This window comes from Megascapheus bottae, chromosome 6 (genome assembly GCF_031878675.1).
Source record: "Megascapheus bottae isolate mThoBot1 chromosome 6, mThoBot2.hap1, whole genome shotgun sequence".
Taxonomy (NCBI): domain Eukaryota; kingdom Metazoa; phylum Chordata; class Mammalia; order Rodentia; family Geomyidae; genus Megascapheus; species Megascapheus bottae.
The window spans coordinates 7,271,955-7,294,528 of record NC_143514.1 but is presented as its reverse complement, the minus strand read 5'-3'; the positions used below and the strand labels follow the sequence as shown (position 1 = coordinate 7,294,528).

The window sequence follows — 22,574 nt, the reverse complement described above, 5'->3', positions numbered from 1 at the left end:
ACTGGGCCGGGAGTTTGGCCTAGAGGTTAAAGTGCTTGCCTAGCATGCATGAATACCCGGGTTCAATTCCTTGGTACCACATACATAGAAAAAAAGCCGGACGTGGTGCTGAAGCTCAAGTGGTAGAGCTCTAGCCTTGAGAAAGTCCAAGGACAGTGCTCAGGCCCTGAGCTCAAGCCCAGGACTGGCAAAAAAAAAAAAAAAAAAAAAGAAACTGAGGACTACAAAGGTTCTTGATGAAATTATTAATGTTTTGATTATAATAACAAGGGTGATGGAAAAAGAAAACTTATCAAACATATATTTGAATTGTGTTCATCTTCTAATATATAATATATAATTATATTGTACATATCATATAATTATATAATACATACATATTATTACATATAATATATTAGCATTATATTCATTAATAATATATAATACATAGATATGTTAATGATATATAATACATTAATAAGATATACTATATTAACATATCATAATACATATATGATTATATATTATATAATAATTGTATATATTATGTTTAATATGTATATTTGGGGGGGTCAATAATGAGGCTTGAATTCAGGGTCTGGGCAAAGTCTTTGAGTACTCTCACTCAAGGGTAGCCCTCTACCACTCTACTACTTTGAACCACAGTATCACTATCATAATACATATTTTCATAAAAGATTCTGCAAAGTCTTTGCTGTTTTATCAGACAATAATCAGAAATACTATTACAAAGTGCCATAACCAGCTGATAATCTGCTTCTTTAATATGCAATCACCAAGAATTCTTATCATTTATGAAAATAAGTCAATATAATATACTCACCTACTTGATTACCACGCAGTTTTACAGGTTCTGATTCTAAAATATTTAATTTGCTACTTTCTTGACTATCCTTACAAGCAATAAGACTCTGAGATAACTGATTCACAGTCAGATTTGCATGTAGCTTTTGAATTTCTGCCTCTTTTATTGCAAGTTTAATCCTGACAGAAAAGAAAAACAGCCAAAAATTATTAGGATTCTATAAGAAAGATCTCATACTATTTTTGTTTTAACTTTTAAACTTGGCAAAAACTTTAAAATTTTTATACTGGTCAACTTTTGCACATGATGTGAAAATCTATCAACTAAAGTATTACAATTAGTTCTCATACTTTCCAAACTTGATAGAAATTACTAAAGTTGAAAAGTCAGAGACCCTGAGGCAATTTCAATTTTAGAATCCTACATTACTTACTACTAAAGTAGCCACACAAATTCATCAATTTATCAGTTATTCTAGCTAACCAGAAAAGATTTTTTATATGATGCTGGATAAAAAACTGCAAACAATATAAACATATATTAAATTGTATTAGTATAATACAGATAGAAAAATATGCTTCCAAAACATAGATGGTGGGGCTGGAAATCTATCTTAGTAGTACCTAACATGCATGAAGCCCCATGTTGGATTCCTCACTACCACATAAACAGAAAAAGCCAGAAGTGGTACTGTGGTTCAAGTGGTGGTAGAATGCTAGCTTTGAGCAAAAGAAGCTCAGGGACAGAGCCGAGGCCCTGAGTTCAAGCCCCAGGACTAGCAAAAAAAAAAAAAAAAGAGTGTATACTTAGGGGAGAAGTAAGTAAGTAAAAGCCAAAGGCTATTACCCGTACAGTTCTAGTTTTTTGTTATTGTTAGTCATGGGGCTTGACCTTTGGGCCTGGGCACTGTCCCTGAGCTCTTCAGTTCAAGGCTACACCCTACACCATGAGCCATAGACCCACTTCCAGTTTTCTAGTGGTTATTTGGAGATAAGAATCTCACAGACTTTAGTGTCTGGACTGGCTATGAACCTCGATCCTCAGATCTCAGCCTCCTGAGTAGCTAGGATTAAAGGTATGAGCCACCGTGCCCAGCTTCTATTTTTTATTAAAAACAAAACAGATTTGAAGCAAAAATTACAAAATGTTGAGAAACCAATTATTATAATTTTTTTTTGCCAGCCATGGGGCTTGAATTCAGGGCCTGGGCACTGGCCTTGGACACTTTTTGCTCAAGGCTAGTGCTCTGCCACCTGAGCCACAGGACCACTTCCAGCTTTTTCTGTGTATGTGGTACCAAGGAATGGAACCTAGTGCTTTGTGCATGCAAGGCAAGCACTCTACCACTAGGCTACACTCCTGGTCCCAAGAATCAATTTTTAGTTGAGGAATCACAGAATCACTACAATATTCTATCAAGTAAACATTATTTTTTAACCCATTTATTTAGACACAGGACCTTACCATGTATTCCTGAGCTTGAGGTTGACCTCAAACTCACTAGGTCGCATAGCATGGCCTTAAACTTGTGCCCTCCTACCTCAGCCTCCCTAAGGCTGACATTATAGAACATGCCTGCCAATGTCTTAATATTCAAATAAACCCTCTATATTTGCTATAACTTAAGATCTGAAAAATATACCTCAATTCTGAAATCATCAGTTTATTTGCCTCACAGCAGCCAACACAACTGTCTTCCTTGTGTGACAAACTACTCATCTGATGCTTAGATAGAGATGATTTAAAGCCAAGTGCTTCTTTTTTTAACTGCAAGTTTAAAAACAAATATTAAAAAACTGTATGTGTATGAAGCAACTATTTTTCTACTCAGAACTCAAATCTGAAAAATTTGTATAAATTTAATGGAAACAATCTCATCTATTAATAAGCAGAACTTAAATTGCAATGAAAATGTAAGATAATGAAAATATATAATTAAACTTGAGTTACATATTCTTCAGTTACATAACAATAAGGATATAGTTCATAATAACACATTAAATTAAAACAAAAATACTCAAACAGTATTTTCAATGTATGTATTTCTAAGTGAAGTTATATGTGTCAGTATTTAAAGATATAGATGAGAGCCAAGTGGCTCATGCCTATAATCCTAGCTACTCAGGAGGCTGAGATATGAGGATCAAGGTTCAAAGCCAGTCCAGACACAAAAGGACCTTAGATTCATCTCCAATTAACCTCTAGAAAATGGGAAGTGGGGGTCGGCTCAGGGTAAGGCTGTAGTCTTGAGCTGAAGAGCTCAGGGAAAATGCCCAGGCCTGGGGGTAGGGCAGTAGCCTTGAGCTGAAGAGCTCTAGGACAGAGCCCAAGCCGATTTCAAGTCCTATGACTCACAAAAAAAAATAAAATATAAAATATAGATGAGAAAGGTACTTTCAGAATAGCTGTTAATGGTATTAAATCAGATACTTTCTGAGCTTTCGGCTTCATAATTCCATGTTTTATAATAATTTAAAACACTTAAGAATCTACCATTTGGGCCAGGAGTATGTCCTGGTGGTAGAGAACTTGCCTAGCATGCACAAAACCCTGGGTGGGAGTCCTCAGTATCACCAACACAGAAAAAGCAGGAAGTGGTGATGTGGCTTAAGTGGTAGAGCACTAGCCTTGAGAAAACTCAAGGACAGTGCCCAGGCTTTGAGTTCAAGCCCCAGGACTTGCAAAAAAAAAAAAGAAAAAAATCTACCATTCAATCTATATTCATAGAAAAAAACAAAGTATGACATATTTCTCTAATATGTTACCTTTATTTCATCCCTTTCAATGACAAGTTCCCAACAGAGGCAGACGCAATAAGTTCCTCTGTGTGTGTGTGTGTGCGCATGTATGTATATGTTCAGTTACTAGGGCTTGAACTCAGGGACTGATTCTTGTTTAGCTTTTTTTGCTCAAGGCTGGCACTGTACTACTTGAGCTACACCTTCACTTTCTTTCTTTTTCTTTTTCTTTTGCAAGTCCTGTGCTTGAGCTCAGGGGCTGAGCACTGTCCTTGGACTTTCTCAAGGGTAGAGCCCTACCACTTGACCTTCAGCACCACTTCCGGCTTTTTTCTATGTATGTGGTACTGAGGAATCAAACCCGGGTCTTCGTGCATGCTAGGCAAGCACTCTACCACTAGGCCAAACTCTCAGCCCAACACTTTCATTTTTTTAAATAGTTAATTGGAGGTAAGACGCTGGCTTGTATCTATGATCCTCAGATCTCAGTCTCCAGAATAGGTACAATTACATGCTGGAACCATCAGTGCCCAGCCTCTCTGGTTTCCATTTTTTTGGGGGGTGGGGGAGGCAGTCCTGAGCTTGAGCTCAGGGCCTGAGCACTGTCCTTAGGTTTTCTCAAAGCTAGAGCTCTACCACTTGAGGCACAGCACCACTTTTGGCTTTCTTCTATGTATGTGGTACCGAGGAATCGAACCCTGGTCTTCAAGCATGCCAGGCAAAAACTATACCACTAGGCCAAACTCCCAGCCCCATAAAATTATCACCAAATCAAATGTGTACCTTTTTGTGTGTGTGTGGGGGGGTCATGGGGCTTGAACTCTGGGCCTGGGCACTGTCCCAGAGCTCTTCAGCTCAAGGCTACCACCCTACCCCTGGGCCTGGGCGTTGTCTCTGATGACGTCAGCTCAAGGCTACACCCCTACCCTTGAGCCAAGCCCCACTTCCCATTTACTAGAGGTTAATTGGAGAGAAGAGTCTCAGGTTCTTTTGTGCCCGGGCTGGCTTTGAACATTGAGCCTCAGATCTCAACCTCCTCAGTAGCTAGAATTATAGGCATGAGCCAAAGGCACCAGTTCAGAATAGTACATTTTAAAGAGATGACTTTATTGTGTGTGTGTGTATATATATATATACATATATATATGAAACTTCAATAATAATTTTTTACATCTGAAAGAGCAAACAAAGATAGAAGATTAGAACGGCTAGCTTGCAGCGAGTGTGTATGGGTTATATTAAAAAGAAACTATTGACTGAAAGTATAAACAAGCAGCAAAACAGAAGCTAATAAAGCAACCACAAAGTGATTGTGGAGTAAATAAAGTCTTTCCCATTGGGTAATAGAGTACAGAAAATTTCTTTTCAGATATACTTACTGGTAACTGGGATATCATTTTTTCCAAACCTCTCAGTTCTACTCTTGAACTTTCAATTTCCTGTTGACACAAATCCAGTCGTTCATTCTGTGTTGCAATACGGACCTTTAATTCTCGATTTTCATTCATCAGGGAAAATTTTTCTCTCAATAGTTCATCCTTATCTTCTAAGTCACTCTCTAGCTTCAGAATATTTTGCCTAGATTCAGTTAACTGTGCCATAACTTCAGAATTTTTCACAGCCATTGTCCTTAGTTTTTCTTTTCCAATGCTATTTTCTTCTTTTAACTGCCTAAAATTTTAAAAATCATCAAAATGAAAAAAAATACATATCCATTTGAAATAATAGTGTTTATTTTCACTTTAAAATTTGTTTCATGCCAGGAACCTGTAATAACACCTGTAATTCTAGCTACAGAGGAGGTTGAGATTTGAGGATCACAATTGATAGCCAGCCTGGGCAGAAAAGTCCCCATGAGACTCTTATCTCTTATCCACTCAAAACTGTAAGTGGCGCTTTGGCTTACTTGATAGAGCACTAGACTTGAGCACAAGGGAGAAAGCTCCCAGGTCCTGAGTTCAAGCCCTACAACTGACTGAAAAAATAAAACTTGTTTGAGCAGGGCACTGTCCTACCTACTTAGGAGGCTGAGATCTAAGGATTGTGATTCGTAGCTAGCCTGGTTTTTAAAAGTTCATGAGATTCTTACCTCTAATAAACTACTCAGAAAAAGCCAGAAGTACCACTGTGGCTCTGTTGTACCAGAATTCCTAGGACCCCAAAAGAACCACCAGAGGCTGAAGTCAAAGCTAAGAAGCAAGGGTCATTTATTAAGAGTTCAAACTCGGACCTCCATGTGCCTGTAGCCAGCAATGCCAAGAGGCCCCAAACAAAGGTTTTACACAGCTTTTATAGGGGAATTCCATAGTTACAATCAATAACCTGATTGGTTGTTTGGTAACTTCGAACCACTGGTCACATCAGGACTGGTCAGAGATCAGATGTCTAACCACTGAGTATTGGGCTATTGCCACCTGGGGTTCAAGTCCGGGCTAGTTCCGGGAGCATGTGTTTTTGATTCCTAGTACATGGGCCCTGAGCAAGGCGGGGGGGGGGGGGGGGGGGGGGGTGTCATTCCCAGAACATGGGACAATCTTGGCACAACAGCTCAAGGGCTCAAAGTTAGCCTTGAGGTACCAGGACAGTGTCTAGGCCCTGAGTTCAAGCCCAGGACTGGCAAAGAAATAAAAATAAAAATAATTGGGACTGGGAGTTTGGCCTAGTGGTATACTTGCCTAGAATGCATGAAGACCTGGGTTCAATTCTTCAGTACCACATAAACACCAAAAGATGGAAGTAGTGCTGTGGCTCAAGTGGTAGAGCTCTATCCTTGAAAAAGTCCAAGGACAGTGCTCAGTCCCTGAGTTCGAGCTCCAGGATTGAAAAAAAAAATAAGAAAAAAAGACTTACCAGGTAATGATATAACAACAAGAAAAACTACAAGTTGGTATCTTTGATAAACATAAATGTAAAAATTATGAAAAAAGTACTGCAAACAGTGCAATAGCTCACAGAAAAAAATATTTACCACAATCAACAGGAACTTATCTTAGAGACAAAGGAAGACTCAACATGACAAGTCAATAAGAAAAAACATACCAATGGAATGATAGGAAAAAAAAACTATATGGTCATCTCAATAGATTAATTTTTTTTTTTTTTTTTTGTTAGTGGTGGGGCTTGAACTCTGGGTCTGGGTGCTGTCCTTGAGCTCTTAAGTGCAAGTCTACTGCCCTACCCCTGTAGCCACAAGGAAAAGCTGAAAGTTTTCTGATTTAGACAGTAAGAAATAAGAAATAATAGCCAGGCGTGGTGACTCACATCTGTAATCCTAGCTACTCAGGAGGCTGTGACTGGAAGATCATGGTTCAAAGCCAGCCTGGGCACTTAAGGGCACTAAAGCCTAGGAGACTCCAATTAACCACAAGGAAATTGGAAGTGGCACTGTGACTCAATGGGGTAGGGTGGTAACCTTAAGCTGAAGAGCTCAGGGACAATGCCCAGGCCCAGAGTTCAAGTCCCACTATCAACCCCCCCCCGGCCCCGCCCCGGGCAAAAAAAAAAAAAAAGAAGAAAAAGAAAATAAATAATAAGAAAATAACGTCCATTTTCACCACCTTTTTTTTTTCAGTCCTGTGCCTTGAACTCATGACCGGGGCACTGTCTTTGTGCTTTCTCAAGTGGTAGAGCTCTACCACTTGAGCCACATCACCATTTCTGGCTTTTTTTCTGTGTATGTGATACTGATGACTTGAACCCGGGTATTCGTGCATGCTAGGCAAGCACTCTACCACTAGGCTAAACTGCTGGCCCCATATTCACCACTTTTATTCCACATAGTACTGACAGGACAAGACAGGGCAATCAAGTAAGAAAAATAAAAGACATCAAAATTGGAAAACAGGAAGTCAAATCCTCACTTTGTAAATAATATGAATCATATATACAAAATCCAAAGCTTGCTGGGGGCTAGGACTCATGCCTGTAATCTTAGCTACTCAGGAGGCTGAGATCTGAGGATCAAGGTTCAAAGCCAGCCCAGGCATAAAAGGACCTGAGACTCTTCAATTAATCTCTAGAAAATGGAAAGTGGGGCTTGGCTCAAGGGCAGGCTGTAGACTTGAGCTGAAGAGGTAAGGGACAACACCCAGGCCTAGGGGTAGGGCAGTAGCCTCAAGCTGAAGGGCTCAGGCCAAATTCAAGCCCTGTGACCCACCAAAAAAAAAAAAAAAAAAAAAAAGGGGGCCGGGAGTTTGGCCTAGTGGTTAAAGTGCTTGCCTAGCATGCATGAAGACCCGGGTTCGAGTCCTCGGTACCACATACATAGAAAAAAGCCAGAAGTGGTGCTGAGGCTCAAGTGGTAGAGCTCTAGCCTTGAGAAAGTCCAAGGACAGTGCTCAGGCCCTGAGCTCAAGCCCAGGACTGGCAAAAAAAAAAAAAAAAAAAAAAAAGAAAAGAAAAAGAAAACAAAATCCAAAGGATCTCTGTTTAAAGGCAGCCTGGGCACTAAAAAGTCCATGAGACTCTTTATCTCCAATTAACCACCAGAAAACAATTAGTGGTACAGTGGCTCAGTGGCTCAAAGGTAGAGCTGTATTGAGCTCAGGGTCAGAGCCTAGGCCCAGAGTCCAAGCCCCACAAACAATCAAAAACCAAAATAGGGGCCAGGAGCGTAGCCTAGTGGTAGAGTGTTCGCCTAGCATGCAGGAAGCCCTAGGTTCAATTCCCTGCTACCACACACCCAGAAAAGGCCAGAAGTGGTGCTGTAGCTCAAGGACAGAGCACTAGCCTTGAGCAAAAGTGTCCAAGGACAGTACCCAAGCCCTGAGTTCAAGCCCCAGGACTGGCAAAACAAACAAACAAAAGACAAAGTACTAGCCCGGCAGGGTGGCTCAAGCTTGTTATCCTAGCTATTCAGGAGGGCTGGGGTAGCCAGGCCAAAGTATAGGATGATAGCCCTGAGCTAAGAGCTCAGAAATAACACCAAGGCCCAGAGTTGAAGTCCCATGGTGGACAAAAAGAAAAGTCTTTATTACAATAGTTTTGTAGTATATTTTGAAGGCAGGTAGTATAATGCCTCCTGCTTTTTATGTTCAAGATTGATTTGGCTCTTTGCAGCAGTATTATGTGCTTTTGACAGAGAGAGAGAGAGAGAGAGAGAGAGAGAGAGAGAGAGAGAGAGGGGGCGGGGGAGAGAGAGAGAGAGAGAAGAGCGAGGGGGGAGAGAGAAAGGGGGAGAGAAAAAGGGGGTAAGTTGGGCCCTCAGGAAGCTGAGATCTGAGGATCACAGTTCAAAGCCAGCCTGAGCTGGAATGTCTGTGAGATTCTTATCTCCAAGTAACCTCAGGAAAGTCAGAAGAAACGTAGTGATTCAAAATGGTAACGCAATACCCTGAGCAAAAGAGCTAGAAGTGGAGCTGTAGTTTAAGAGATAAAGCACTAACCTTGAGTTAAAAAGAAAAAAGAAAAAAGCTCAGGGACAGATAGCCCCCAGACTCTGAATTCAAGCTTGGCAACAACAACAACAACAAAATATGGTAGCTGAGATTTGAGGATAATAGTTCAAAGATAGCCCAAGTAGAAAGTCCCTAAGATTCTTATCTCCAATTAAACAGCAAAAAAACTAGTAGAGGTTTGTCTCAAGTGAAGGAGCACCATACATGAGCAAGAAAGCCAAGCCAGAGCTCCAAACTGAGTTTAAACCTCAGAACCAGTGTAAAAAAACAAACAGTATTGGTACAAAAACTGGTGAGTAGAGCATGGACCAGGACAAAACACTTTAAAAAATAATTCCACACATTTACAGACAACAGATCTTCAACAAAGAAGATACATTGAAAAAAGGACAATCTTTCTGATAAACAGTACTGGAAAATTGGATGGCTACAGGACAAGAATGAAACTTGCCCCTTATCTCTTATCAGTTGTGCTTTCAGAACTAATTCTCTTCAGCTTTCAAAGGTTAATAGTAATTGGTCTTTTATCAACTTCTAAGCAACAGGTGCTGTCACTTGAGCCTTTGCTTCACTTCCAGCTTTTTCATGATTAACTGGAGTCTCACAGATTTCCCTGCCTAGACTGTCTTTAAACAGGGAGTCTCAGGCCGGGAGTTTGGCCTAGTGGTTAAAGTGCTTGCCTAGCATGCATGAAGACCTGGGTTCGATTCCTCGGTACCACATACATAGAAAAAAGCCGGAAGTGGTGCTGAGGCTCAAGTGGTAGAGCTCTAGCCTTGAGAAAGTCCAAGGACAGTGCTCAGGCCCTGAGCTCAAAGCCCAGGACTGGCAAAAAAAAAAAGGGGGGGCTGGGAGTTTGGCCTAGTGGTAGAGTGCTTGCCTAGCATGCACGAATACCCGGGTTCAAGTCATCAGTATCACATACACAGAAAAAAAACAAAAAACAAAACAGGGAGTCTCAGATCTCAGCCTCTTGAATAGCTAGAATTACAGGCCTGAACTACCAGCACCCAGCTAAAGAGATGAGCTTGTTACCTACCATGTCAATAAGATCCATGTACTGCCAGGGGCAATGGCTCACATCTGTAATCCTCGCTACTCAGGAGGCTGAGAACTGAGGATCATGGTTCAAAGCCAGCCAGGGCACTAAAGACCTAGCTCCACTAGAAACCAGAAGCGGGGCTGTAGCTTAAGGGCTAGCGTAGAAACCTTCAGCTGAAGATCTCAGACTCAGGGACAGTGCCCAGGCCCAGAGTTCAAGCCCCAAGACTATCCCCCCCCCAAAAAAAATAAATAAATAAAAAGAGATCTTTATGTGTCTTCACTGCTTGGTTTACTTTACTCAACATTTTCTGTTTTTGTTTTTGTTTTTCTGTCAGTACTGCCCTAAACTCAAGGCCTAGATGCTGTCCCTTAGCTTTTGTTTTTTTTTTTTGCCAATCCCTGCGCTTTCTCAAAGGTAGAGCTCTACTACTTGAGCCACAGCATCATTTCCAGTTTTTGCTATGTATGTGGCACCAAGGAATTGAACATGGGTCTCATGCATGCTAGGCAAGCACCACTAGGTCAAACTACTGGCCCCTCCTTAGCAGTTTTAAAAGTTCAAGTCTAGCACTTTACCACTTGAGCCACAATGCCACTTCTGGTCTTTTGGAAGTTAACCAAATATAAGTTTCATGGATTCAGGCTTGTTGTAGCTAGGATTGCAAATATGAGCCACTGGTGCCTGGCTTCAACATTTTCTTTATTTGGCAGTACTGGGGTTTGACTTCAAATATGTAAAACAAATACACTAGTTAATATTAGCTGATATTTATGAATATGTTAAAATTTATAATTTGGATTGTTTAAAATTTAACTCCATACCTAAACAGTTTCAGTTATGAAGCTTATGCTTTTACATTATATAAATCCATACCTGGGGCTGGGAGTTTGGCCTAGTGGTAGAGTGCTTGCCTAGCATTCACAAAGACCCGGGTTCAATTCCTCGGTACCCCACATACATAGCAAAAAGCCAGAAGTGGTGCTGAGGCTCAAGTGGTAGAGCTCTAGCCTTGAGAAAGCCCAAGGACAGTGCTCAAGCCCTGAGCCCAAGCCCAGGACTGGCAAAAATAAATAAATAAATAAATAAATAAATAAATAAATAAATCCATACCTACAAAGTACAAAACTTTGTTTTAAAATGTTTCAATTTCAATACAAAAACCTCAATTTCCACAATAGAATACTGTACCTTAATTTCTCTTTCAGAACTTCAAGTTCATTTTTGTATACACTACACTTTTCTTGTAGCCTTTTATTTTCTTTTTCACAGTTACTAAGATTTTTCTCTAATACTTCTTCTTCAGCCTGAACCTAAAACAAGAAATTGTTTTAAGCAGACATACTAATACAGTCATCATAGTCTTAGGTGTTTTAAACATTTAAGAAAGAAATAGGGGGCCAGGAGCATGGTCTAGTGGTAGAATGGTTGCCCATCATGCATCGAGCCCTGGGTTTGATTCTTCCGTACCACATGCACAGAAAAAGCCAGAAGTGATACTCTGGCTCAAGTGGTAGAGTATTAGCCTTAAGCAAAAGAAGCTCAGAAACTACCCAGGCCCTGGGTTCAAGGCCCAGGACTGGGAAAAGTAAATAAATAAACATGAAAATAAAAATAAAAAGATAAAAATTTAAGATTCTATTTCAATGATTTTATCATGAATAAATACTAAAAATTACTTTCTTCTTAACCATAAAGACATTGCACTTATATATACTTCTGTTTTTATTAAGTGGACAGTAACACAAAAGACTGAATTTGTACAACTGCCTCTCACCTTTTCCAGTTTTTCAGCTACTTTTTCTTTATATTGTTGGAAAGCTTTACTCAACTCTTCAGCATTATACAGTGCTTCATTCCTTTGTCGTTCAGCTCTAAAATTTAAAAAGACATTATTAAGGGCTGAGAATGTGGCTTAGTGGTAGAGTGCTTACATAATATGCATGAAGCCCTGGATTTAATTCCTTAGTACCATATAAATAGAAAAAGCCGTAAGTGGCACTATGGCTAAGTGGTAGAATGTTAGCCTTGAGCAACTGCCTGGACCCTGAATTCAGGCCCCAGGATTGGCACACATACACAAAAAAACATATTAGGGGCTGGGAGTTTGGCCTAGTGGTTAAAGTGCTTGCCTAGCATGCACGAAGACCCAGGTTCGATTCCTTGGTACCACATACGTAGAAACAAGCCAGAGTGGTGCTAAGTCTCAAGTGGTAGAGCTCTAGCCTTGAGAAAGTCCAAGGACAGTGCTCAGGCCCTGAGCTCAAGCCCAGGACTAGCAAAAAAAAAAAAAAAAAAAAAAAAAAAAAACATATTAAAGTAATTGAGTAACGAATATTGCTTTTTTTTTAATTTTTTATTGTAATTAATAAAAGGGTTACATGATATTTGCCAGATAGAAGGTGCATTAATTCACATTGATACCCTTTCACATGTCTTGGTACCCATTACCCTCCTCCCCACCCCGAATATTGCTTTATAAGGAATAATTAAAGATGCAACATTTTCTGTACTAAAATTACAGGTTAAGATTAAACACAGCTGGGTGCACTATCTCCGGCCTATAATCCTAGCTACTCAGAAGGCTGAGATCTGAGGATCTCAGTTCAAAGCCAGGCGGGGCACTAAAGTCCCTGAGACTCTTAGGGCCAATTAACAACTAGAAAATGGCAAGTGGGGCTGTGGTTCAAAGGACAGGGTGATAGCCTTGAGCTGAAGAGCTCAGGGATAGTGCCCAGGCCCTAAATTCAAGCCCCATGACAAAAAAACAAAGGGGCCGGAAGTTTGGCCTAGTGGTCGAGTGCTTGCCTAGCATGAACGAAGACCCAGGTTTAATTCCTCAGTATCACACACATAGAAAGAGCCAGAAATGGTGCTATGGCTCAAGTGGCATAGTGCTATCCTTGAGCAAAAAGTATCCAAGGACAGTGCCCAGGCCCAGAGTTCAAGCCCAGAACTCTCAAAAAAAAAAATCTTATCTCCAGTTAATCACTAGAAAAGGGGAAGTTGGGCTGTAACTCTAGCTGAAGAGCTCAGGGACAATGCCCTGGTCCTTGGGCTGGGGATATGGCTGCATGGTAGAACACTTGCCTAGCATCCTCAAGGTCTAGGAATACAACATCACAAAACAAACAGAAACATCACATACCTTTTTCCTTGTTTACTTTGCTCAAGCAAGTCCACCTTCAATTTTATACATTCCTCTTTGCACTCTTGCAAATTCTTTTCCTTTTCAATCACCATTTTCTGGCTCTGCTCTAATTTTTCTTCTGCTTCTCTAGAAGTAGAAATTTTAAAGTAATTTACTATAAATATGACAGAATAATACAACATTAGGAATTTTGTTACTTTTTTTGAACTCGGGGTCTGAGTATTGTCCTTGGGCTTTCTCAAGGCTAGCACTCTACTACTTCAGCCACAACACTGCTTCTGGCTTTTTCAGTATGTGGAACTGAGGAACTGAACCCAAGGCTTCCTTCATTCTGGGCAAGCACTCCACCACCAGGCCACGATTCCAGCCAGGAAATGTTAGTTTTAAATCAGTGAGATACACATATAATGACAAAGTAGAAGGCATATTAATCATGTGTCAACTATGAGAGTTTTGGGGGGGCAATAAATGAGGTTTAAACTCATCTTACATATTTGCTAGGCCAGTATTCTACCACTGAGCCATGCCAGTAATCCACCCAAAAGAAAAAGAGCCAACAGGAGGCTGAGATCAGAGGATTGTGCTCAAAGCCAGCCCGAGCACTAAAGTCCATGAGACTCTCATCTCCAATTAATCAAAGATAACTGCAAGTGGCACTGTGGCTCAAGTGGTAGAACGGCGACCTTGACTTGAAGAGCTCAGGGACAATGCCTAGGCCCAGAGTTCAAGCCTCAAAACTGACAAAAAAACAAAAACAAAAACAAAAAAAAAAGAATATTGTACTTTGAGAATCAAAATGCCTAGTATAGGGGCCAGGAGTTTAGCCTAGTGGTAGAGTGCTTACCTAGCATGAACAAAGACCCAGGTTCAATTCCTCAGTACCACATACATTGAAAAAAGCCAGAAGTGGTACTCTGGCTCAAGTGGTAGAGCTCTAGCCTTGAGAAAGCCCAAGGATAGTGCTCAGGCCCTCAGCCCAAGCCCAGGATTGGCAAAAAAACAACAAAAAAGCCTAGGATACTATCTAGCATGCATCAAGAATCCCATTTTAGGGGGCCGGGAGTTTGGCCTAGTGGTAGAGTGCTTGCCTAGCATGCACAAAGACACGGGTTCGATTCCTCGCTACCCACATACATAGCAAAAAGCCAGAAGTGGTGCTAAGGCTCAAGTGGTAGAGTGCTAGCCTTGAGAAAGTCCAAGGACAGTGCTCAAGACCTGAGCTCAAGCCTAGGACTGGCAAAAAAAAAAAAAAAAGAATCCCATTTTATTTAAGGCAAAAGAGAATCATAATACAATAATTAATTCCTTATATTTCATTTTAAATACATACTGAAGGACTGAGTATATAGTAGTATATGAGGAACTTTTATTTTGACAGGTCTGGAGTTTAAACTCAAAGTCCTCAACTTGATAAGCAAGTATTCAACCACTTAGCCTTTCCCTCAGTACTTTGTTTTTAAACTCAAGGCCTTACATATATTAAGAAAGTACTCACTGAATTATACCCACAATCTATTTCACATTTAATAAAAGCACGCAAATAACCATCTCAGTTTAGATTTAGTCTTTGTAGTTCCTATTTGTCACATGTTAACTCCAGCCAGAAGAAGTTATTATTGGCTTGCAACAAGTGGTAATATACTACTAAGTACTAATAATCTTACTGAAGCAGGAGTGGAGGATAAGTACTATGAAGAAAGAATATCCAGGGCAAGCACAGTGGCTCATGCCTGTAATCCTAGCTACTCAGGAGGCTGAGATCTAAGGATCCCTATTCAAAGCCAGCCCAGGTGCTAAAGATAGTGACACTTTTATCTCCAATTAATCACTAGAAAACCGGAAGTGGTATTGTGACTCAACTGTGACTCAAGAGGTAAGGTAGTAGCCTTGTGCTGAAGAGCTCAGGACCAGCACCTAGGCCCAGAGTCCAAGCCCCATGACCAAAAAAAAAAAAAGACAACATCCAAAGGGGTGAGCTTAGTGAGACAGCACTTGACTTCAGCAGGTATGAGCTCTGAGTTCAATCTACACCAACAAACATAAAGAGACATAAAAACTTTAAATTTTTAAAAGCTTCAAAAGGTATCTTTACCTTAAAACTTTATCTTGAGCCGAAACTTCAGCTTCCAAGTTTATGATCTGTTCTTCTAAGATTGGGACATTGGCTGCCCGTTGTTGAGCAGACTCAAGCATAGCAATCTAAAACACAGAAGAAGTAATGTTTTACTTTTCATTTTTGCTAGTCCTGGGGCTTGAACTTGGGGCCTAGGCACTACCCTAGAGCTTTCACAAGGCTAGCACTCTACCCTTAAGCCACAGCACCACTTCTTGCTTTTTCTGTATATGTGGTACCAAGGAATTGAATCCAAGGTTTGGAGCCACAGCACCACTTTTGCTTTCTCTGTGTATGTGGTACCAAGGAATTGAATCCAGGGTTTCACGCATGTTAAGCAATCACTCTAACAGTAGGCTACACTCCTGGCCTACAGAAGCAATTTTTAAGAGTACTTGGGATGAGAAAATAAATTGATTTATTTGGCCTTTATTCTTTTCCTAATCATATAAGGAGGTTCAAAAGGAATTTCCAGGGGTCGGGAGTTTGGCCTAGTGGTACCGTGCCTGCCTAGCATGCACAAAGACCCGGGTTCAATTCCTCAGTATCATATATATTGAAAAAGCCAGAAGTGGTGCTGTGGCTCAAGGTAGAGCTCTAGCCTTGAAAAAGTCCAAGGACAGTGCTTAGGCCCTGACCTTAAGCCCAGGACTGGCAAAAAAAAAAAAAAAAGGAATTCCCAATCATCGATCAAATGTAAAGCTTATCCTATAGCTTTGATCAATATTTACCCAAATGTATCATTACAAGACAATCTCAGCATATAAATTCCTTCCATTACTCTTAAACTAGTAGCATTAGTAATAGTATTACCAATTCGGTACTTGGGAAAAACAGAATACTGACATATTCTAAGATTAATCTCATATAAAGGCAGTAATAGATACAAAATATCAGAGATAAAAAATTATATAATAAGGGACCGGGAGTTTGGTCAAGTGGTAGGGAGCTTGCCTAGCATGCACGAAGACCCAGGTTCGATTCCTCAGTACCACATACATAGAAAAAGCCAGACGTGGTGCTGTGACGCAAATGGTAGAGCTCTAGCCTTGAGCAAGCCCAAGGACACTGCTCAGGCCCTGAGTTCAAGCCCCAGGACTGGCAAAAAAAAAAATATGTAATAAAGTATTTATTGTGTGTTTAAAAAAAACTAATTTTAGAATATATCCTGAACTGAGAAAACATAATAAAGAAAATCATAGTGATACTAAAAGATGAAAAAAGTAGGAATATATAATTTAAATGATGTGAAAAGACTATTCTAAAATGAATAATCAAAATATCAATAATAACTATCTCTGAAAAGTACATTTAGGACAGGTAGGCATGAGATAGTAAAGACAGGAATAATGCTCCAAACATTCTTATTCTCTGTAGAAAAGAGGCAAAAAGTTTACTATATGAAGTCATGGAACAGAGAAGCCTGGATAGGACACAGGAGAGAAAGATGAGCAGAGATGAAATAGTGATGAACAATGGAGTCAATAGAAAGCTTTTTCCCCCCAGGTTTCTACTCCAGGATCTTTAGCGCTATCCCACAAATGGCCCTCTAAAATTATTTCCTGGAGAAACTAACTGTTATGAAAGACTATCACGGTGCAATATTCATTGAGCTCAGGTGGATGTTTCCTCAGAAAAGTTACCTCCACAATCATCACTCACAAATGAAATTAGCTAGGCAAACTTAATCATTTTCAAATAGCATCTAAAATGTCTTTCTTTGGGCTGGGAATGTGGCTTAGTGGAAGAGTACTTGCCTAGCATACATGAAGCCCTGAGTTTGATTCCCTAGTACCACATAAAAAGAAAAAGCAGGAAATGATGCCATGGCTCAAGTGGTAGGGGGCTAGTTGAGCAAAAGCAGCTCAGAAACAGTGCCCAGACCTGAGTACAAGCCCCAGGACTTTGCAAAAAAAATAAAAGTATAGTGCCTATCTAGCAAATAAGAAGTCCTAAGTTCGTACACAAGCACACACACACACATAGACACACCACACACACACACACACACACACACACACACACAAATTGCTAGAAAGAAAGCTTCTCTAATAATATTTTGTTCAAGAAATTTAGATAAGTAAATAACAATATCTTTCTAATTGCTAAAAAAATACATGGTTTTTTTTTTGTGTGTGTGTGTGTGGGAGGGCGGGTCATGGGGTTTAAACTCTAGGCCTAGGTGCTGTCCCTGAGCATTTTCAGCTCAAAGCTACTGCCCTACCCTGGGCTTGGGCCTTGTCCCTGAGCTCTTGTGCTCAAGGCTACTGCCCTACTCCTTGAGCTATAGCTCCACTTCCCCTTTTCTAGTGATTAATTGGAGATAAGAGTCATTCAAGATCTGGGGCCGGGAGTTTGGCCTAGAGGTTAAAGTGCTTGCCTCGCATGCATGAAGACCCGGGTTCGATTCCTTGGCACCACATACATAGAAAAAAGCCGGAAGTGGTGCTGAGGCTCAAGTGGTAGAGCTCTAGCCTTGAGAAAGTCCAAGGACATTGCTCAGGCCCTGAGCTCAAGCCCAGGACTGGCAAAAAAAAAAAAAAAAAAAAAGAGTCATTCAAGATCTTTAGTGCTCAGGCTGGCTTTGAACCTTGAACCTCAGATCTCAGCCTCCTGAGTAGCTAGGATTACAAGTGTGAGCCACTGCACCAGGTGATACATACTTTTTGTTCAGTAGTTATGCTCTTTTCATTATATCTTTTTACTTTAAATAAACATGGATGATTTTATAGAAAAATTATGTATGTTAGGGCTGGGAGCATAGCCTAGTGGTAAAGCCTAGCATGCACAAAGCCCTGGGTTCAATTCCTCGGTACCACATGCTCAGAAAAAGCCACAAGTGGTGTTGTGGCTCAAGTAGCAGAATGCTAGCCTTTAGCAAAATGTGTCCAAGGACAGTGCCTAGGCCCTCAGTTCAAACACAGGACTGGCAAAAAGAAAAAGAAAAGAAAAATTATGTATGTTAAAGAAAGTTAAATGTCATTAATAACTTGGAAAGGTAGATATACCATATCAATCTTAATAGCAAACAAACACATTATCAAGGAAATTGCATAAGAAATCAACAGCATTTGTCTTCCAAAATGATAAAATACGTACTACTAAATAACAGTGCTAGAAATGCCTGAAAACCATTCTTTTCCTGTAGTTTTATAATTTGGCCTCTGGAACTGTATCCTAGAAATAACCCAAACACCCAAGAAGTTTTGTACCACTTTCTACTTTTCTCCTTGGTTGGAAAAATTTCAGAACCACATTAGTATTCTAAAAACAGAAAAGAGGGCTGAGAGTTTGGCCTAATGGTAGAGTGCTTGCCTAGCATGCACAAAGACCTGGGTTCAATTCCTTGGTGCCACATACTTAGAAAAAGCCAGAAGTGGTGCTGAGGCTCAAGTGGTAGAGTTCTAGCCTTGAGAAAAATCCAAGAACAGTCCTCAGGCCCTGAGCTTAAGCCCAGGACTGGCAAAAAAAAAAAAAAAAAAAAAAAAACAGAAAAGAAAAATGAAGCTTTCCCATACCTGCACTATTACATGTACTTAGAATATCTACAAAATAGGCAGAGTAAATAATGAAAGCCCACTCCAACCTTCTAATCCCTCTGGAAGTGAACACTGTGAAGTCTTTCTATTCTGTATTTCATATGTGGCTCTCTACATACAAAAACACAGAGACTTAAGTTTTTATAAAAAATAAAACTAATATACATGTACTACTCTGTAATGGTTTCTCACAACTAAATTAATAGCACTTGGCATATACAGATACAGTACTAAGTGTCTTTATATATCTCACATCATTTAAACTTCATATTTCCATTTTACTTTGCATTTTTGGTACTAATGTATATCATTTTTCTTAAAAAAGGATTTATTGCAACTACTCTGTAGGCATACCACAATTTATTTTACCAGCTCTCTATTATTAGACATGCTAAGTCCAATACATTAAAAACACAGGAAGCCATTTAAATAGGGAAATAATTCCTCAACTTATGGTATTGTCACATAATTTATCAATGAAAAGCTCACGCAATATATCAGAAAATGCTTAGACTGTATTCATATGCAGTTTTAAGTTAAAAAAAAAAACAGAAGTCAACTGAGCACTGGTGGCTCAGGCTTGTAATCCAAGCTATTCAGAACGCTGAGATCTGAGAATCATGATTCAAAGCCAATCTAGGCAGAAAAGTCAGTGAAGACTCTTATTTCCAATGAACTACTCAGAAAAAAAGCCAGAAGTGGTGCTGCAGTTCAAGTGGTAGTGCTAGCCTTGAACACAGAGTCTCAGGGACAGTGCTCAGACGGCAGTTCAAACAGGACTGGCAAAAAAAAAAAAAGCAGGGGGGAGCGGGGAGGGGAGGGGGGCAGGAGCATGGCCTAGTAGTAGAGTGCCTGCATAGCATTCATCAAGCCCTGGGGTCAATTCCTCAATACCACATACACAGAAAAAGCCAGAAGTGCTACTGTGGCTCAGGTGGTATAGCGACAGCCTATAGAAAGCACTAGAACAGCACTGGGAGTGTAGCCTAGTGGTAAAGTGCTTGTCTCCCATGTACAAACCTCTGGGTTTGATTCTTCGTTACCAAATATATAGAAAAAGATAGAAGTGGTGCTGTGGCTCTCAATTGGCCAAGGGCTAACCTTAAGCAAAAAGTGTCCAAAGACAATGTCCAGGCCTTGAGTTCAAGCCCCAGGACTGGGGGAAAAAAATCAACAAACAAAAAAAAACAAAACAACAACAAAAAACAAGAAGTCAAAACTATTCCAAATAATCCAATCTAGATTCAGCTATGAAAAGGACCAGTAAGGGAATTCTTAAGATGGTTAAACTGGATCATCTTCTACTTTTAGTTAATTAATTTACTGTTGGTCCTGAGCCTTGAATGCTGGGCCTGGGTTATGCCCTTTTGCTTGAGATTATTCTACCACTCTACCACTTGAGACTACAGAACCACTTGCAGCTTTTTCTGATTAATTAGTAATAAAAGCCTCAAATGTACCTGCCTGCACTGGCTTTGAACGCAATCCTCAGATCTTAGCTTCCAAGTAGCTAGGATTTCAGGCATGAGCCGCCAATGCCCAGCTGTTTTTCTGTTTTTTAAGTTTTCAAGTATCAGAATGTTTTCTCTTAAAAAGGCACATAAATGCCTTCCTTTGAATAAGAAATAAGTACACAAAAATTGATAATTTTAAGACGTTAAGAAGCTGATTTCTCTAAATGCAAAACTATAGCCTACATAATTTTCAGATATAAAGGGAATTTCATAACACACTGAAAATATATTAGCATATATATATACAAAAGAAATCTTAATGATTACTACTTTTTCTTTTTTTTTGTGGGTCGTGGGGCTTGAACTTGGCCTAGGCCGTTGTCCCTGAGCTCTTCAGCTCAAGACTACCACCGTTCCCCTGGGCCTGGGTGTTGTCCCTTAGCTCTTCAGCTCAAGGCTACCGTCCTACCCTTTAGCCAAGCCCCACTTTTTTTTCTAGGGGTTAGTTGGAGATAAGAGTCTCAGGTCCTTTTGTGCCCAGGTTAGCTTTGAACCTTGATCCTCAGATCTCAGCATCCAGAGTAGCTAGGATTACAGGCGTGAGCTAATGATTACTATTTTCTACTGGCATACTCACTCATCAATTCAGTACCTACTTTTGCTTTTGATTGTGTTAATTCAAAGTGGACAGATTCTATTTTAGTCATTAAAGAATGATTCTGTGTGACCAAACAAGCATTCTGTTGCCGGAGTTTATTAAGTTTCTCTCGAAGGCTTTTAATTTCCTGATCCATAGATGATGCAAATGATATCTAAAAACAAAAAAACAATTCATTTTATTTGAAGATTAGATATAATTAATGGAAAATAACATCAAATTAACATTAAATTAACAGCAGGTCAAGAGAGAGAGTTAAAGTCAGGTGTAGTGGCTCATGCCCGTAATTCTAGCTACTTAGGAGAGAGATTTGAGGATCTAAGTTCAGTGATTAATTGTAGATAAGAGTCTCAAGGTCTTTAGTGCCCAGGCTGGCTTTGAACATGATCCTCAGATCTCAGGCTCTGAGTAGGTAGTATTATGGGCGTGAGCCACTGTGCCCAGATTAAAAATTATTTTAAATACAAGTAAAACTACTTTTTTTTTTTTTTTTTTGCCAGTCCTGGGCTTGAGCTCAGGGCCTGAGCACTGTCCTTGGACTTTCTCAAAGCTAGAGCTCTACCACTTGAGCTTCAGCACCACTTTCAGCTTTTTTCTATGTATGTGGTGCCGAGGAATTGAACCCAGATCTTCATGCATGCTAGGCAAGCACTCTACCACTAGGCCAAACTCCTGGCCCATGTAAGTAAAACTACTTTTAAGTAGACAAGTTAAAAAAACCTTTTCTCGTGACTTTTTCTGAAAATCAGTACTATCAGATGCTTTACAAAGTTTCTTGAAGGGTGAATAATTCAAAATTCCTGGGTGGCAGGACTGAGAAAGGTCTTCCAAAATAAGCTTTTCAGATCTTGAGGGATTAGAGGTAAAATCTGAATTTTCACTTGGACTAGCACTAAAGAAAAAAGAAAAAAAATGTAATTTAGTTTTTACACAGTATACTATTTACTACAACTTTCTATATATGAAAATAAGTAAATAGATGTAACTGGTATTCATTCTGACAATTAAATGCATAGTTAGGAATATAAATGTAGTATTTCCACTAAATTTTCAATAAACCACTGGTTTTAAACTAGTTTGAAACTAGTTATCTGTTTCCTAAGGCTATACATTAGTATCATATAGGATTCAAAAACCAGTTACATAATTAAAAATTAATGAAGCTACAAATACATAATTTATTCTGATTTCAAAAACATTAAAGATGCTTTCTTAATATGTACATATTATTTGGTACCCTTTTTTTCTTCTAAACTGAGAGTTATATTAAAAATATATAGAAAATGTTACCATAGGTTACAGGTTAAGACATTTATTTCCATGACTCATTATCTTTCACTGCCAGGTATGGTTAACTGCCTGACATTGGGAGGTTTGGGACTGGGATGACTTTGGTTTTATGTCAGCTCAAATAAAAAGAGAGACAGTATCTCATCCAATAAAAAGCTGGGTATGGAGGTATACCCATGCCCTCCCACCTACAGAGAAATGTAAATAGGAAGATCATTGTCCAAGCAAGTCTGGGAAAAGACAAGCCCTAATTTGAAAAACACTAAAGAGAAAAGGAAAGAAAGAAAGAAAAGGGAAGAAAGAGAGGGGGGGGGAGAGAGAGGGGGGGGAGGGAGGGAGGGAGGGAGGGAGGGAGGGAGGGAGGGGAGGGGAGGGGAGGAGAGGA

At 39.8% G+C, this 22,574-nt stretch overlaps 1 protein-coding gene across 4 annotated transcripts in view; it reads right to left on the bottom strand.

The window, feature by feature from the left end:
• Ccdc18 (coiled-coil domain containing 18) overlaps positions 1 to 22,574 on the bottom strand; it is an 80,023-nt gene that overhangs the window by 52,202 nt on the left and 5,247 nt on the right. For all 4 annotated transcript variants that reach the window (XM_090334208.1, XM_090334207.1, XM_090334211.1 and 1 more), the window contains exons 4-12: positions 21,620 to 21,791; positions 20,898 to 21,053; positions 15,228 to 15,334; positions 13,133 to 13,261; positions 11,762 to 11,858; positions 11,176 to 11,297; positions 4,926 to 5,217; positions 2,451 to 2,575; positions 827 to 987 (exon numbers count right to left, since the gene is read on the bottom strand). In XM_090334208.1, the coding sequence (XP_090190334.1) occupies positions 827 to 987; positions 2,451 to 2,575; positions 4,926 to 5,217; positions 11,176 to 11,297; positions 11,762 to 11,858; positions 13,133 to 13,261; positions 15,228 to 15,334; positions 20,898 to 21,053; positions 21,620 to 21,791 (1,361 nt within the window). The remainder of the gene's footprint in view (positions 1 to 826; positions 988 to 2,450; positions 2,576 to 4,925; positions 5,218 to 11,175; positions 11,298 to 11,761; positions 11,859 to 13,132; positions 13,262 to 15,227; positions 15,335 to 20,897; positions 21,054 to 21,619; positions 21,792 to 22,574) is intronic.